Source organism: Oncorhynchus clarkii, chromosome 23 (assembly GCF_045791955.1).
Source record: "Oncorhynchus clarkii lewisi isolate Uvic-CL-2024 chromosome 23, UVic_Ocla_1.0, whole genome shotgun sequence".
Taxonomy (NCBI): domain Eukaryota; kingdom Metazoa; phylum Chordata; class Actinopteri; order Salmoniformes; family Salmonidae; genus Oncorhynchus; species Oncorhynchus clarkii.
Window position 1 is genome coordinate 32,732,566 of NC_092169.1, and position 16,540 is coordinate 32,749,105.

At 42.4% G+C, this 16,540-nt stretch overlaps 1 protein-coding gene across 1 annotated transcript in view; it reads right to left on the bottom strand.

Moving 5' to 3' along the window:
* The window catches only part of LOC139381530 (fatty acid desaturase 6-like), a 30,475-nt gene extending 18,739 nt beyond the window's left edge, over positions 1-11,736 (bottom strand). Inside the window, exons 1-3 of the mRNA XM_071125149.1 lie at positions 11,264-11,736; positions 6,287-6,453; positions 5,442-5,622 (exon numbers count right to left, since the gene is read on the bottom strand). Coding sequence (XP_070981250.1) covers positions 5,442-5,622; positions 6,287-6,453; positions 11,264-11,582 — 667 coding nt within the window. The 5' untranslated portion in view covers positions 11,583-11,736. The remainder of the gene's footprint in view (positions 1-5,441; positions 5,623-6,286; positions 6,454-11,263) is intronic.
* Positions 11,737-16,540: the final 4,804 nt, after the last annotated feature.

Below are 16,540 nucleotides of genomic sequence, written 5' to 3' on the forward strand. Positions count from 1 at the left end.
ATCACACACAGCGTCATTGCATTATGGTACATCAGAAGTATATTCATTTCTAATGGAATGCTGCGTTTGCCTTGCAGTAATGCATTGCAGAGGCAGTTGTAGCACGTTCTGTGCAGCGACATGTATTCATGGATGCCAAGCGAAGCCAGGCTTCTTCAAAAAATTGACCAAGAAAAAAAGAAAAAAATGATTTATTTCATCTCTGAATGTATCACACCGGAGAAAGAAAAACAACACCCCTTTGTCTCTGGATGTGTAGGCCATCTATCTGATGCGGTCTGGTCATAAAGAGTATGACATTTTTGCCTCATAGGTAATGAATACAAGGAAAGCCAGTGAGCATTTGGCCTCCCTTGAAATACATTTTTCAAATAAAATAATAGCCAATCTGCGTTGAGCTAAACTGAGTGAGCTCAACTGTGAATGGTCCTGGTGCATCAAAGAAAAGTGTTCAGGAAAGCTTCAGAGAAATACGTCATCAATAGAAACATCTTGTTGTTTTGTTGTCCTCTGGTAGCTAGCTAGCTAAAATTGGCCCTATCCTAAATTAGCCACGGATGGAGGTAGGGATTTGGACTTGTGGTTTTACTTACATTTGAAGTCAGAGGTTTACATACACTTAGGTTGGAGTCATTAAAACTCATTTTTCAACCACTCCACAAATTCCTTGTTAACAAACTATAGTATTGGCAAGTCGGTTAGGACATCTACTTTGTGCATGACACCAGTCATTTTTCCAACAATTGTTTACAGACAGATTATTTCACTTATAATTCACTGTATCACAATTCCAGTGGGTCAGAAGTTTACGTACACTAAGTTTACTGTGCCTTTAAACAGCTTGGAAAATTCCAGAAAATTATGTCATGGCTTAAGAAGCTTCTGATAGGCTAATTGACATCATTTGAGTCAATTGTACCTGTGGATGTATTTCAAGGCCTACCTTCAAACTCAGTGCCTCTTTGCTTGACGTCATGGGCAAATCAAAAGAAATCAGCCAAGACCTCAGAAAAAAAATTGCAGACCTCCACAAGTCTGCTTCATCCTTGGGAGCAATTTCCAAACACCTGAAGGTACCAAGTTCATCTGTACAAACAATAGTACGCAAGTATAAACACCATGGGACCATGCAGCCGTCATACCGCACAGGAAGGAGACGTGTTCTGTTACCTAGAGATGAACGTACTTTGCTGGAGGAAACAGGTACAAAAGTATCTATTTCCACAGTAAAACGAGTCCTATATCGACATAACCTGTTTAGGCCGCTCAGCAAGTAAGAAGCCACTCCTCCAAAACCGCCATAAAAAAGCCAGACTACATGGGGACAAAGATCATAGTTTTTGGAGAAATTTCCTCTGGTCTGATGAAACAAAAAATAGAACTGTTTGGCCATAATGACCATTGTTATGTTTTGAGGAAAAAGGGGGAGGCTTGCAAGCCGAAGAACACCATCCCAACCGTGAAGCACGGGGGTGGCAGCATCATGTTGTGTGGGTGCTTTGCTGCAGGAGGGACTGGTGCACTTCACAAAATAGATGGCATCATGAGGGAGGGAAATTATGGGCATATATTGAAGCAACATCTCAAGACATCAGTCAGGAAGTTAAATCTTGGTCGCAAATGGGTCTTCCAAATGAACAATGACCCCAATCATACTTCTGAAGTTGTGGCAAAATGGCTTAAGGACAACAAAGTCAAGTTAAAGCCCTGTCCTCAATCCTGTAGAAAATTTGTGGGCAGAACTGAAAAAGCTTGTGCGAGCAAGGAGGCCTACAAACTTGACTCAGTTACACCAGCTCTGTCAGGAGGAATGGGCCAAAATTCATCCAACTTATTGTGGGAAAGTTGTGGAAGGTTACCAGAAACATTTGACCCAAGTTAAGCAATGTAAAGGCAATGCTACCAAATACTAATTGAGTGTATGTAAACCTCTGACCCACTGGGAATGTGATGAAAGAAATAAATGCTGAAAAAAATAATTCTCTCTACTATTATTCTGACATTTCACATTCTTAAAATAAAGTGGTGATCCTAACTGACCTAAGACAGGAAATGTATACTAGGATTAAATGGCAGGAATTGTGAAAAACTGAGTTTAAACGTATTTGGCTAAGGTGTATGTAAACTTCCGACTTCAACTGTAATTTTCCGTACTGGCCAATGATTATAATGGCGATTCTGATCCAACCATAAAATACATTGTGCCCCTGGACTGAGAGAATGGAAGTTCAATATGTAGCAAGATGTAGAAGGCTAATGTTAATAAGTAGATAACATTTCCCATGAAAGGAAATTAGGCTAGCGAGCAAGCATTTTATCAACGTAGCCTAGGACAACAAAAAATAAAAGTTATAGTCCGTTTCTTCAACATGAAATAGAGCAGGATGGCATTGGCGATTCTATACAAGTAGGGTGAGTCAACATGTTTTTTCTACTTGCAAAAATGCACACACACACACACAAATCTGAACCATGGACAGTATATTTACTGTAGCTTACGTTGATTGGACTAAATCATTTTTGGTATCATTTAGTTGTCGCTGTATTAGAGCACAGGTAATTTGATTATTTTGGAATGTTGAAGTTGAAATGGTGCTGGAATAGTGGAGGCAGATCCTGCTTTCTTTGCAACTTGCAGTAACTCTCCATGGTTGTTTAATAGTCTGAAAATGTTGGAAACATTAACTTTCTTGACCATGCTGTAGGTCATGTAACTGTTTCTTACATGCAATATGCATTGTGGACTTCACCGGACAGATGTTGCTCTCCGGTTTAATGATGAAACAAATGTGTAGTTAATTGTATTCTGCCACTGTCTTCTTATTGTCTAGGCCTTAGGCATATGTCACGGTTGCAATTCATATGAACTAACAGTTTATAGAGCAAACAACACAATTATCACAACACATGTTTTTTTCTGCCTTGGCTTCCCCAGTGATTTTACCCACACACCGCTACTGGTTCTGTGTGGTGCATGTGTTGGATTTATCAAACAAATTGTATGTGTAGACAGCTTGACAGAAACGTCAGCAGATGGTGAATGTTTAGCTTTTGTTGCACACATATTCAGATAAGGCTGCGTACCATTTTGCACAATGACCTTGTAGGTGTGATCGAGACGTTAGCGATTTCGATGTAGGCCTCGGAGCTCCAGTATAAAACGTAACATCACTACTTATGGGAGATTCTGGAGCGGCGCCTGAGACAGCGTTTTCCAACACCATCAACAAAACACCAAATGATCTCTATGTGGAAGAATAGTGCTGCATCCCTACAATAAAGTTTCAGAGTCTTGTAGAATCTACAGTATGCTAAGGAGTATAGAAGCTGGTCTGGTTCGTGGTGGCCCAATGCCCTATTAAAACACTTTATGTTGGTGTTCCAACAGAAATGTTTCATTTGTTTTGTAATTTACCTGTAGGTTTGTTAATAATCAAATATAACATTTGGCGTTGAATCATATATTTGCTTTCAACAAATGTCATTTTTTTCAATTGATAAAACCTAACTAATTTATTTGTAACCAGTTGGAAGTATTTTTAAAGATGATCCTGAGAGTAATTTTTTACAGTGCAGTAAGATACAGTTATGGACAGGGACAGAGACAGAGAAACAAAAACACATACAGAAACAAGAGAGAGAAAGAAAGAGGAACAGATACAGACAGACAGTTACACCATCACAGCTTGGGGTGAAGATATCAATCCAAATTAGAAGGTGCCATACGTCTGAACAACAACCACGTTATTTTGTCAGCCATGTACACATGATTAGCTAACGCAAACACATGTACTGTATACAGTACCTTCAGAAAGTATTTAGACCCCTTGACTGTTTACACATTTTGTTACATTACAGCTTTATTCAAAAATGATTAAATAAAAAAAATCCTCAGCAATCTACACACAATACTCCATAATGACAAAGCGAAAACAGGTTTTTAGAAACTTTTGCAAATGCATTAAAAAAAAGAAGACCTTATTTACGTAATTATTCAGACCCTTCGCTATGAGACTCGGAATTGAACTCAGGTGCATCCTGTTTCTATTGATCATCCCTGAGATGTTTCTACAACTTGATTGTAGTCCACCTGTGGTAAATTCAGTTTATTGGACATGATTTGGAAAGGAACACACCTGTCTATATAATGTCCCACAGTTGACAGTGAATGTCGGAGCAAAAACTAAGTCATGATGTCGAAGGAATTGTCCGTAGAGCTCTGAGACAGGATTGTGTCGAGGCACAGATCTGGGAAAGGGTACCAAAAAACGTCTGTAGCATTGAAGGTCCCAAAGAACACAGTGGCCTCCATCATTCATAAATGGAAGAAGTTTGGAACCACCAAGACTCTTCCTTGAGCTGGCCGCCCTGCCAAACTGAGCAATCTGGGGAGAAGGGCCTTGGTCAGGGAGGTGGTCAGGGAGGAGTTCCTCCGTGGAGATGGGAGAACCTTCCAGAAGGACAACCATCTCTGCAGCACTCCACCAATCAGGCCTTTATGGTAAAGTGACCAGAAGGAAACCACTCCTCAGTAAAAGGCACATGACAGCCCGCATGGAGTTTGCCAAAAGGCACCTAAAGACTCAGACCATGAGAAACAGGATTCTCTGGTCTGATGAAACCAAGATTGAACTCTTTGGCCTGAATGCCATGCGTAACGTCTGGAGGAAACCTGGCACCATCCCTACAGTGAAGCATGTTGGTGTAAGCATCATGCTGTGGGGGTGTTTTTCAGCGTCAGGGACTGGGCGACTAGTCAGGATTGAGGCAAAGATGAATGGAGCAAAGTACAGAGAGATCCTTGATGAAAACGGGCTCCAGAGTGCTCAAGACCTCAGACTGGGCCAAGGTTCACCTTCCAACAGGACAACAACCCTAAGTACACAGCCAAGACAACGCAGGAGTGGTTTCGGGACAAGTCTATGAATGTCCTTGATTGACCCAATCAGAGCCTAGGCTTGAACCCGAACGCACATCTCTGGAGAGACCTGAAAATAGCTGTGCAGCAACACTCTCTATCCAACCTGACTGAGCTAGAGAGGATCTGCAGAAAAGAATGGGAGAAACAAATACAGGTGTGCCAAGCTTGTAGCGTCATACCTAATAAGACTCAAAACTGTAATCGCTGCCAAAGGAGCTTCAACAAAGTACTGAGTAAGGGTCTGAATAGTTATGTAAATGTAACGTTTATGGTTTTTTTATTTTATAAATTAGCAAAAAAAATGCTTTGTCACTATAGGATATTGTTTGTAGATTGATAACCTGAAAAAAAATTGGGAAACGTCAAGGGGTCTGAATACTTTCCGAAAGCACTGTATCAACATGTTCCTGTTTAAAAACAACAGCAACATAACAGAGACAGAGCATTATGTGTCTTAGATAGTGAACAGGTAGACACTACCGCTGGAAAAACATACACACAGACCCTGGCTGTGCCTCACCTAGTGCCACCAGAGGAGTGATAACAGGTACAGCCAGGGGGGCAATGAACAGGTATACACCCCGGGGCAGGTAGGGTATCTTCCAGGTGCTGGAGTCACCCAGGCCGATCACGTTGGTGTGGGCATGGTGCATCTTAATGTGGCTTGTTACACCTGCCCTTGCTGTGAAAGACCCACACACCTGTACACAGACAGACAGACAGACAGACAGACAGACAGACAGACAGACAGACAGACAGACAGACAGACAGACAGACAGACTTGTGATCAAGATGTGTGATGAAACACCACTAGAAAATGCAAAGACAAACATGTTTATATTTTCATAGAGCACTATGAAAGAGAATGGCACAGACATGGGGATCGATATCCAGACAAGCGTGTCATGAACATAGATACTTGACACATGAGTGACTGATAGCTGAATGACTAGCTTGAAAAAACAGGCCAAATTAAGGACAAAGTCCAGCAGTTATGTTATTACATTTTAGTAGACACTCTTATCCAGAGCGATTTACAGGGGCAATTGGAGTTAAGTGCCTAGCTCAGGGGCATATTGACAGATTTTTCACGTGGTTGTCAAGGGGAATCAATCCAGCGACCATTTTGTTTCTGGCCCAGCGCTCCTAAACGCTAGGCTACCTGCCTCCCTCATCTGTAATATAATGTCTGGTGAAAGGATAAAATGTTGGGTCAATGAACAAAAGTAACCAAAATTCAAGAGAGATTAAACCCAGCTTGATGTGGCTGAATTCATTGATGAAGCTTTGGCTAACAGGAAAATCTCTCTCTCCGTCCCTCCCTCCCTAAACAATCCACTCTCTCTCTCTCAATCTCTCTCTTACCTCTATGAAAAACACAGCCCAGACATCGGCCCAGGTAGGGGACTCGCTCAGCGATCCGTGACTTGCCAGATGGGTGCCCTTGATGGTGATGACAGCATGGGACACGCCCATCAGCACCATGCCCAGGACAAACACCAGGGCCTGGGACGAACCAAGCAGCAGGAATGCTGGAGGAGAGAGGGAGAGGGGAGATGGGGTTGAGGAAACAAGGAGATGAGGAGAGAGGGATAAGGGCAAGGGGAGGGAATAGGAGTCAAACAATGGATAGCAAGTTTACATGTTGTTCTAAATGCAAATATTCCACAATATGGAGAGTAGCTTAGATCTGTAGAATACATATGTTAGCATAAATATGTTAGCATTTGCCTGGTCCCAGATCTGTTTGTGCGGTCTTGCCAACTCCTATGGTCATTGTCTTGCCAAACAATAGACAATGTTCCACTCTACTCTACACCTGCCATTTGAAACACATTCTAGAACAGGTTCCTTGAACATTCTGTTCTGCAGTCAAGCAAGTGGATGTTCCTGATCTCTCTCCTGTGGTGGACCTTGCTTGCCCAGAGTACTGACATCTGCAACTTTTCAAGGAAGTTAGGAAAGCTAGCTTTTTCACACAAAAATGTGCATCCTGTAGCACAAACTCCAAAAAGTTCTGGGACACTGTAAAATTCATGGAGAATAAGAGTACCTCCTCCCAGCTGCCCACTGACTGAGGCTAGGAAACACTGTCACCACCGATAAATCCATGATACTTGAGAATTTCAATAAGCATTTTTCTACGGCTGGCCATGCTTTCCACCTGGCTACCCCTACCCAGGTCAACAGCCCTGCACCCCCCAAGCCTCCCCCGTTTTGGCATCACCCAAATCCAGATAGCTGATGTTCTGAAAAATCTGGACCCCTACAAATCAGCCGGGCTAGACAATCTGGACCCTCTCTTTCTAAAATTATCCTCTGAAAATGTTGCAAGCCCATATTACTACTATTACTAGCCTGTTCAAACTCTTTCGTATCGTCTGAAATCCCCAAAGATTGTAAAGCTGCTCTGGTCATCCTCGTCTTCAAAGGGGGAGACACTCTAGACCCAAACTGCTACAGTCCTATATCTATCCTACTCTGCCTTTCTAAGGTCTTCGAAAGCCAAGTTAACAAACAGATCATCGACCATTTTGAATCTGTACCTTCTCCGCTATGCAAATAAATTCATTAAAAATCCTACAATGTGATTTTCTGGATTTTTTTTCTCATTTTGTCTGTCATAGTTGAAGTGTACCTATGATGACAATTACAGGCCTCTCTCATCTTTTTAAGTGGGAGAACTTGCATAATTGGTGGCTGACTAAATACTTTTTTGCCCCACTGTATATCACCCACTACTGCGACATGTATGCTTTCGTTGGCTGGCCCTCGCTTCAAATTTGTTGCCAAACCCATTGGCTCCGGGTCATCTATAAATATTTGCTAGGTAAAGCCCCGCCTTATCTCAGCTCACTCATCACCATAGCAGCACCCACCCGTAGCACTCGCTCCAGCAGGTATATCTCACTGGTCACCCCCAAAGCCAATTCCTCTTTTGGCCACCTTTCCTTCCAGTTCCCTGCTGCCAATGATTGGAACAAACTGCAAAAATCACTGAAGCTGGAGACTCATATCTCCCTCACTATCTTTGAGCACCAGCTGTCAGAGCAGCTCACAGATCACTGCACCTGTACATAGCCCATCTGTAAATAGCCCATCCAACTACCTCATCCCCCCATATTGTTATTTATTTTATTTATTTTGCTCCTATGCACCCCAGTATCTCTACTTGCACACTCATCTTCTGCACATCTATCACTCCAGTGTTTAATTGCTATGTGGTAATTATTTCGCTACTATGGCCTATTTATTGCCTTACCTCCCTTATCCTACCTCTTTTGCACATGCTATATATAAACCTTTTCTATTGTATTATTGACTGCATGTTTGTTTATTCCATGTGACAACTCTGTGTTGTTGTTTGTGTCGCACTGCTTTGCTTTATCTTGGCCAGGTCGCAGTTGTAAATGAGAACTTGTTCTCAACAAGCCTACCTGGTTAAATAAAGGTGAAAAAAAAAATAAAAAATCTGGGATTAATTTACAGCCATAGTCCTTCATGTTTTAGTACAGTGGTTTTCTCACTCCCCTTCCTGTGTTTGTATGTTAACACACGCCGGTCTAGGGAGGGGATGTTTCATGCAGCCAGGTCACCCGGGATACAAATCAGTATTTGACGTCGATCCATGTCTGACGACATCAGGACACTGATGGAACACATGGAAACGGGCCACTAGGGGCAACAGTGAGCACTGTCATCTTTAAGTAGGTTTCGGTTTTGCTAAGGAGATGTGGACGAGAATGGCAGATGGGCATTAACATCTGCAAATCATTCCAAAGGTCGCAAGTTCAAATCCAGTGATATAAAGTTTCTATCCAGAATCCTTACTCTTACCTTAACTATTTGAAGTTAATGTCTAACCTTAAGAATTTGTAGTTAACACCAGAACCCAACCCTAAACTAGAAACTTTGGAGTTAATGCCTAAACTTAACCTTAGACACTTTGAAATTTGACATTTGGAACAAATTCTAAATTTGACCTTTGAGGAACATGGATGAACATCTAATTCTGACATGAGACTGTGAGAGCTGGTAGGTTTTATGGCTGTGTTCACAGTGTTGGATGACCTCCCTCCCCAGAACACAGTCAGCAAACAGTCTGTTATCTGGGAGCCCGACCATGCCAGGCCGCCTCCCTACTGCGGTACCAAGGTGTGGGTTACAGCACTGAAAGGAGATGCTCAGATGAAAGAGGGTAACTGGATCGCTACTTGGGAGGTGTTGGGATGGGAGGGGGTACATGTTGTGAGTAAGGGGTACAGGTTATCATCACAGGTATAGGTTTCTCCTGCAAAGTTGTCATGCCAACATGAGAAAGAACTAGGAACAATATCTAAATAATGGACCTAGAAGACTACAAAGTGACTTACACTAAAATGATGAATTATTTGCAGTAGCTTCATGCATGCACTCTGGAATACATGACAAATGTATGCAACCTCAATGGGCTTCACCTGGACTATGCCTCTCTTGGAGCGGGGGATCTTTGGTAAGGTGATATTGCCAATCTATTCCTAAAATCTTTCTGGCGCTAATGTTCCACTTTTCCCCACCTCCTATTTCGAAGAGCATCATTGGGAGGCGATAAGTCACAAGGTCAGTAATACACTATGTTGACAGTAATACACCCCCAGGGCAGTACTGGACTGTCCAGTGTTGACAGAGAATTAGTAGCACAGAGAAGAGTGCTACTAAAATGCTACATGCCATTGTAAATAGCAGAAACAGAAATGTGGCCCTTTACTGGCTGATCTTTGTGTTTTGAGCTTAGTGTTTTTATTGAGCTGCCCTCTTGTCCAGGTCTCTATTGTTAAATAGGTAGTCTGACCTCAATGGGACCTCCTGGATGAATAAAGGTTCAATAAAAAATCTGAAATAGGTATTGGAGAGCATGTAAAGCAATTTTCAAATCGTAAATATAACAGCATTTTGAATCTAAAGACTTTGATTTCCAAAGATAATCAAACAATGAACCTTGATAGGTGTGTTAACAAGCTGCCAAATTAAGCATAGCCTCTGGTGACATACCAGTCACACTGACCTAGAAAGAGGTCACAGACTCAGATAGGACAAGGGAGTATCAGACATCAAGCATGTGTGTGGTGTGTGTGCAGCCTTGTTGAAATCAGTATTTAATTGAGGCCATGTACTGGTCTACTTATACATTAGAACATGTATATTTCTGCTCTGTCCCTGTCTCAACATCAAGTTCCAGGTTAGTGCTCAAGATCTAATACTGGCACAATGGATTAATAACATAATGTCCTGTGTGTTTAGAACAAATCTGCATGTTACACGTTACGTGGTAAAGCTATACAAACATATTCTTCAGACTGAATCCTGCTCTCATTATTGATCCCATCGTTCAATCTGGTTTAACCAGAATAATACCCAGTGAGAAAGACTGGTTTAACCAGGCTAATCCCCAGTGAGAAAACTGGTTAAACCAGGCTAATCCCCAGTGAGAAAACTGGTTTAACCAGGCTAATCCCCAGTGAGAAAAACTGTTTTAACCAGGCTAATACCAAGTGAGAAAGACTGGTTTAACCAGGCTAATCCCCAGTGAGAAAACTGGTTTAACCAGGCTAATACCCAGTGAGAAAAACTGGTTTAACCAGGCTAATCCCCAGTGAGAAAAACTGGTTTAACCAGGCTAATCCCCAGTGAGAAAAACTGGTTTAACCAGGCTAATCCCCAGTGAGAAAGACTGGTTTAACCAAGCTAATACCCAGTGAGAGAAACTGGTTGAAAATACTTCATTTCAACCAATTTTGCCGTTGTTAGACAGGTGTCTTACCTGGGGGTAGGGTGAACTGAATGTGTTAAAACCTCACTTTATAAACATATAATAACATATATACTGTATTACCTACCTTTAAAACAACATAATATAATACTATTATGCCATTTAGCAGACACTTTTATCGAAAGCGACTTAGTCATGGATATATTTTTCAAATGGGCGGCCTCAGCGACAATTGAAACCCATGTTTCTGGCGTTGCCAGCGCCAAGCTCCATCTGAGCTACAGAGGACCACTATAAAGTGTGAGACAGGTGTATGTATTGTGGTGTGCAGGTAGATGTCTTACCTGGAGGTAGGATGAACTGAATGTGGTAAACCTACACTATATAAACATGTAATAGCATACCATATGTTGGCCTTGATAAGGACTATAAGGTGTATGAAACGTGTGTATGAAGTGTGTGAGAAGAGTTTATGAAGTGTGTGTGAGACGAGTTTATGAAGTGTGTGAGACGGGTTTATGAAGTGTGTGAGGCGGGTTTATGAAGTGTGTGATATGGGTGTATGAAGTGTGTAAGACGGGTGTATAGATTACCTGGGGGTAGCAGGAGAAAGGAGAGGGCCAGAATAGTGATGTCGATGCCTCTCCGCTCCCACCAACTACTCTCCTTCACTGTCTTCTGAACCAGACGGGTCAGCTCCATCATCAGCGACTCTTTATCCATCCCCTCCATCTCCTTTCCCCCTCCGTTCATCTCTCCATTCTTCTTCTCTTTCCCTGTGGACATGTCCTGTTTGGAGTTACCGGTGTTATTTTGGAACAAGGCCTCTCTACCCTCCAACGGTTTAACATCTTTGTCTCTTGCTCCTCCCACGCTCTGTTCTTCCCTCCACTCCTTTGGTACATTCTGCATGTCAGCTCCTTTTGTGCCTCCCTCCTGACCGACAACAAACTAAAATAAAAGTGACTGCTCGGTGTGTCCAGCGGCTGTACGGACAGACTCATAGGCAGCGTCCAGACTCTGAGGAAATCAGCCTGCACATTGTACCCTGAACACAAAGGGTCTGGACTGATGTTAGCATGGCAGGGTGCAAAGTTTTATTGGCAGTTTTATCCAGTTGCTCAGCTGGAGAAGCAATTCTGCTGATATGTCTCTCTCCTCAACGGAGCCTCTCATGCATACCTCATGTCCCTCCCCTGCTGTCCTTGTTGCCCCTCACTTCTCCCATCGCTGTTGCAACCTTGGCAGAGGTCCTGGGAAAGGAGGAGTGGGGGAAAGGAGGAGGAGTGCGGGGAAAGGGGGTCTAAGTCAGGAGAGGATTTGCAGCCCCGGCTTAGTACTCACTGTGTCAGTTATTTCTTGTTGCTAAGGGAGAGATACACACTAAAGAGAGGTGGGTAAGTTCAGAAAGAAAGAAAGAAAGAAAGAAAGAAAGAAAGAAAGAAAGAAAGAAAGAAAGAGTAGACAAGTGTTTTAATGGGCTGTTGGCCAGAGTTTTGGGCGGGCCAAGTGCCATGTTGGCTGCAGTGCTCTTAATGAGGTAGGCGAAATAGAAGGACTGGAGGTATCTTGAGTGGACTGGACTACCACTACAACTGTTCAGCAGTGTTGCAGGGTAGTGTTCAATTGGGCCCACCAGCAAAACTTTTTGTAACTGAAAAGTAAAATATCGGTTTTCTAATTGGACAGGTATGACCTCCCCATTTTAAAATGTTTTCACTCTAATAAAACATGACCCAGGGGACATAGGAGCACAAGGCTATCAGACAGACCTTCATTTGTCTACCCAGGGGAAATGTTTATTTATTTAACTAGGCAAGTCGGTTAAGAACTAATTCTTATTTACAATGACGGCCTACACCAGCCAAACCCAGATGACACTGGACCAATTGTGCGCTGCCCTATGGGATTCCCAATCACATCCAGTTGTGATACAGCTTGGATTCGAACCAGGGTGTCTGTAGTGACACCTCAAGCACTGACTGGTCTAAGACACTCAAGCAGTGTCTTAGCCTAGTGCTCCCAAGTGGTGCAGCGGTCTATCAGACAGACCTTAATACGTCCCTCTAGACTACAGTCGTGGCCAAAAGTTTTGAGAATGACACAAATATTAATTTCCACAAAGTTTGCTGCTTCAGTGTCTTTAGATATTTTTGTCAGATGTTACTATGGAATACTGACGTATAATTACAAGCATTTCATAAGTGTCAAAGGCTTTTATTGACAATTTCATGAAGTAGATGCAGAGCTAATATTTGCAGTGTTGACCCTTCTTTTTCAAGACCTCTGCAATCCGCCCTGGCATGCTGTCAATTAACTTCTGGGCCGCATCCTGACTGATGGCAGCCCATTCTTGCATAATCAAAGCATGGAGGTTGTCAGAATTTGTGCAGTTTTGTTTGTCCACCCTCCTCTTGAGGATTGACCACACGTTTTCAATGGGATTAAGGTCTGCGGAGTTTCCTGACCCAAAATATTGAACCCAAAATATTGATGTTTTGTTCCCCGAGCCACTTAGTTATGGCAAGGTGCTCCATCATGCTGGAAAAGGCATTGTTCATCACCAAACTGTACCTGGACGGGAGGGAGAAGTTGCTCTCGGAGGATGTGTTGGTACCATTCTTTATTCATGGCTGTGTTCTTAGGCAAAATTGTGAGAGAGCCCACTCCCTTGGCTGAGAAGCAACCCCACACATGAATGGTCTCTGTTAGCATGACACAGGACTGATGGTAGGGCTCACCTTGTCTTCTCCGGACAAGCTTTTTTCCGGATGACCCAAACAATCGGAAAGGGGATTCATCAGAGAAAATGACTTTACCCCAGTCCTCAGCAGTCCAATCCCTGTACCTTTTGCAGAATATCAGCCTGGCAGACTGTCCCTGTTGTTTTTCCTGTAGAAGTGGCTTCCTTGCTGCCCTTCTTGACACCAGGCCATTCTCCAAAAGTCTTCGCCTAACTGTGCATGCAGATGCACTCACACCTGCCTGCTGGCATTCCAGCAGTGCACTGGTGGTACCCCAATCCCTCTGAAAAGCTAAAGCTGAATCAACTTTAGGAGACGGTCCTGGCGCTTGCTGGACTATCTTGGGCGCCCTGAAGCCTTCTTCACAACAATTGAACCGCTCTCCTTGAAGTTCTTGATGATCTGATAAATGGTTGATTTAGGTGCAATCTTACTGGTAGCAATATCCTTGCCTGTGAAGCACTTTTTGTGCAAAGCAATGATGACGGAACATGTTTCCTTGCAGATAACCATGGTTGAGAGAGGAAGAACAATGATTCCAAGCACCACCCTCCTTTTGAAGCTTCCAGTCTATTATTCAAACTCAATCAGCATGACAGAGTGATCTCCAGCCTTGTCCTCGTCAACACTCACACCTGTGTTAACGAGAGAATCAATGACATGTCAGCTGGTCCTTTTGTGGCAGGGCTGAAATGCAGTGCAAATGTTTTTTGGATGGCAAAGATGGATGGCAAAAATTTGCATGACAAAGATGGACTTTGCAAATAATTGCAATTTATCTGATCACTCATAACATTCTGGAGTATATGCATTTTGCCATCATACAAACTGAGGTAGCTGACTGTGAACATTAATATTTGTGTCATTCTCAAAACTTTTGGCCACGACTGTACATACAGGACCCAGGGGACATAGAAGCAATAGGCTATCAGACAGACTTTCATTCATCCCTCTAGACTACACACATGACCCAGGGGACATAAGAGCACTAGGCTATCAGACAGACCTTCATTCATCCCTCTAGTCTACATCAACTCTGTGTTATTCTATTCCTAACAGGAGCTGTCAGTCATGTTATCACAATGTAACACTAGTGACAGAAACAGCAGGGAAGAACTATCCAGCTGAACCATCGTTGCAGTTGTAGTTGCAATTACCAAGATATTAACAATCAGTGTCAAAGTAACTTTCATTAATTGTAATAAAGGTTTTATTATAACTGTTATGTGTGAGAGTACATCCAAACATGACTTATTTTGTTTCCCAAAGTTTGTATTCATACATAATCATTGAAGTTACATTCAAACACATTCATGCACAGTCATACACATCAGTCCACAGGCAGTCCTCTTGTGAAACACTATACCCCGGGGTTGGAGCCCTTCAGCAAACCCCAGATAACAGTTACCTTAGCACAGACAGAATGCATTCCAAATAGCACCCTGTTCACTATATAGTGCATAGGGAACCCTAAGGGCACTGGTCAAAATAAGTGCACAACATAAGGGATAGGGTACTTTTGGGATGAAGACACAAACAGACTGACTGACGGATAATCTCACGGAACCATGTTCCAGTATATTCATTAAAAACACAAACTGTCCTTAAAAACAGAAATGTGGATATGTCTCAAATGGCACCCTATTCCCTGGTCAAAAGTAGTGCACTATGTAGGGAATCGGGTGCCATTTGGGACATACCCACGTTTCTGTTTTTAAGGACACTGTATTGGGAATAGGGTGCCTTTTAAGACATTGTAGTCTGGGCATGGGCATCCTAGCGTCTTAGCTAACTGTAGTACCATTATTATACACAGTAAAGTAACAAAACTGTACAATAACGTCTGTAATAAACAATAAATTAAACATTTTCTATAAATAATAAATAACATTACACGTTTGCACAAATATACAGACAAAACATTATGAAATGTTCACTTGCAAATGGAATACAACATTACATATGGGCAACGTGAGTGCATCAGTGAGTGGAGAGAATAATTCCTAATCACAAGGTTGTGTGCCAGTGATAGCATGTGTGTGGGCACAGTCCCATGGCACCCGTGGCCCTACCAGACCATTTGGCCATGTGACTAAAGATGTCCTCTCATGCACAGCACCAGAACACTGGGGACTCTACCAGACCCAGTGTAATCTTCTCTATGTCCCAAGGCAGGGAGCAACGTCCCTGGGTATACAGGCATCAGAACCAGGCTCTGTGGATCATAACACCATCTCATAACTAGAACTGATCCAGACAGAGCAGGACCACATTCACTGCCAAGTCTAGGTCTCCTGTGCCATCTTGAATGACAGTAAAGGATCTTTGCTCTGTGACTGAAACAAAAGAAAACATGTACAGTATTATATAATCAATGTAGAAATCGTAGTAGAAATCATAGAAGACATCTACTATAATAGCTTATGCCTATTTCAATAGTAAGTATTTGGCGCATGTGACAAATAAAATTTTATTTGAGCTGAAGTCCTAAATTATATAATTTAGCCATGCTGTGGTGTAGTTTTACTGCTCTCCACTAGATGGGCCCATTTATCTACATCATCTACATCCACACACATAGGTAGGAATTCTGCTAGTACTGACCCAAGAGTAAAGAATAGATACAAATCAATTCACTTGCTGTACTGTCAGTCTGTAGTGTCTGCTAAGTGGCCTATATTATATTATTATAATGTGTTGTATATATTTGAGTATATCTTTTCATGTGACAACACTGAAGAAATGACACTCTGCTACAATGTAAAGTAGTGATTGTACAGCTTGTATAACCGTGTAAATTTGCTGTCCCCTCAAAATAACTCAACACACAGCCATTAATGTCTAAACCGCTGGCAACAAAAGTGAGTACACCCCTAAGTGAAAATGTCCAAATTGGGCCCAATTAGCCATTTCCCCTCCCGGTGTCATGTGACTTGTTAGTGTTACAAGGTCTCAGGTGTGAATGGGGAGCAGGTGTGTTAAATTTGGTGTCATCGCTCTCACACTCCCTCATACTGACTGGTCACTGGAAGTTCAACATGGCACCTCATGGCAAAGAACTCTCTGAGGATCTGAAAAAAAGAATTGTTGCTCTACATAAAGATGGCCTGGGCTATAAGAAGATTG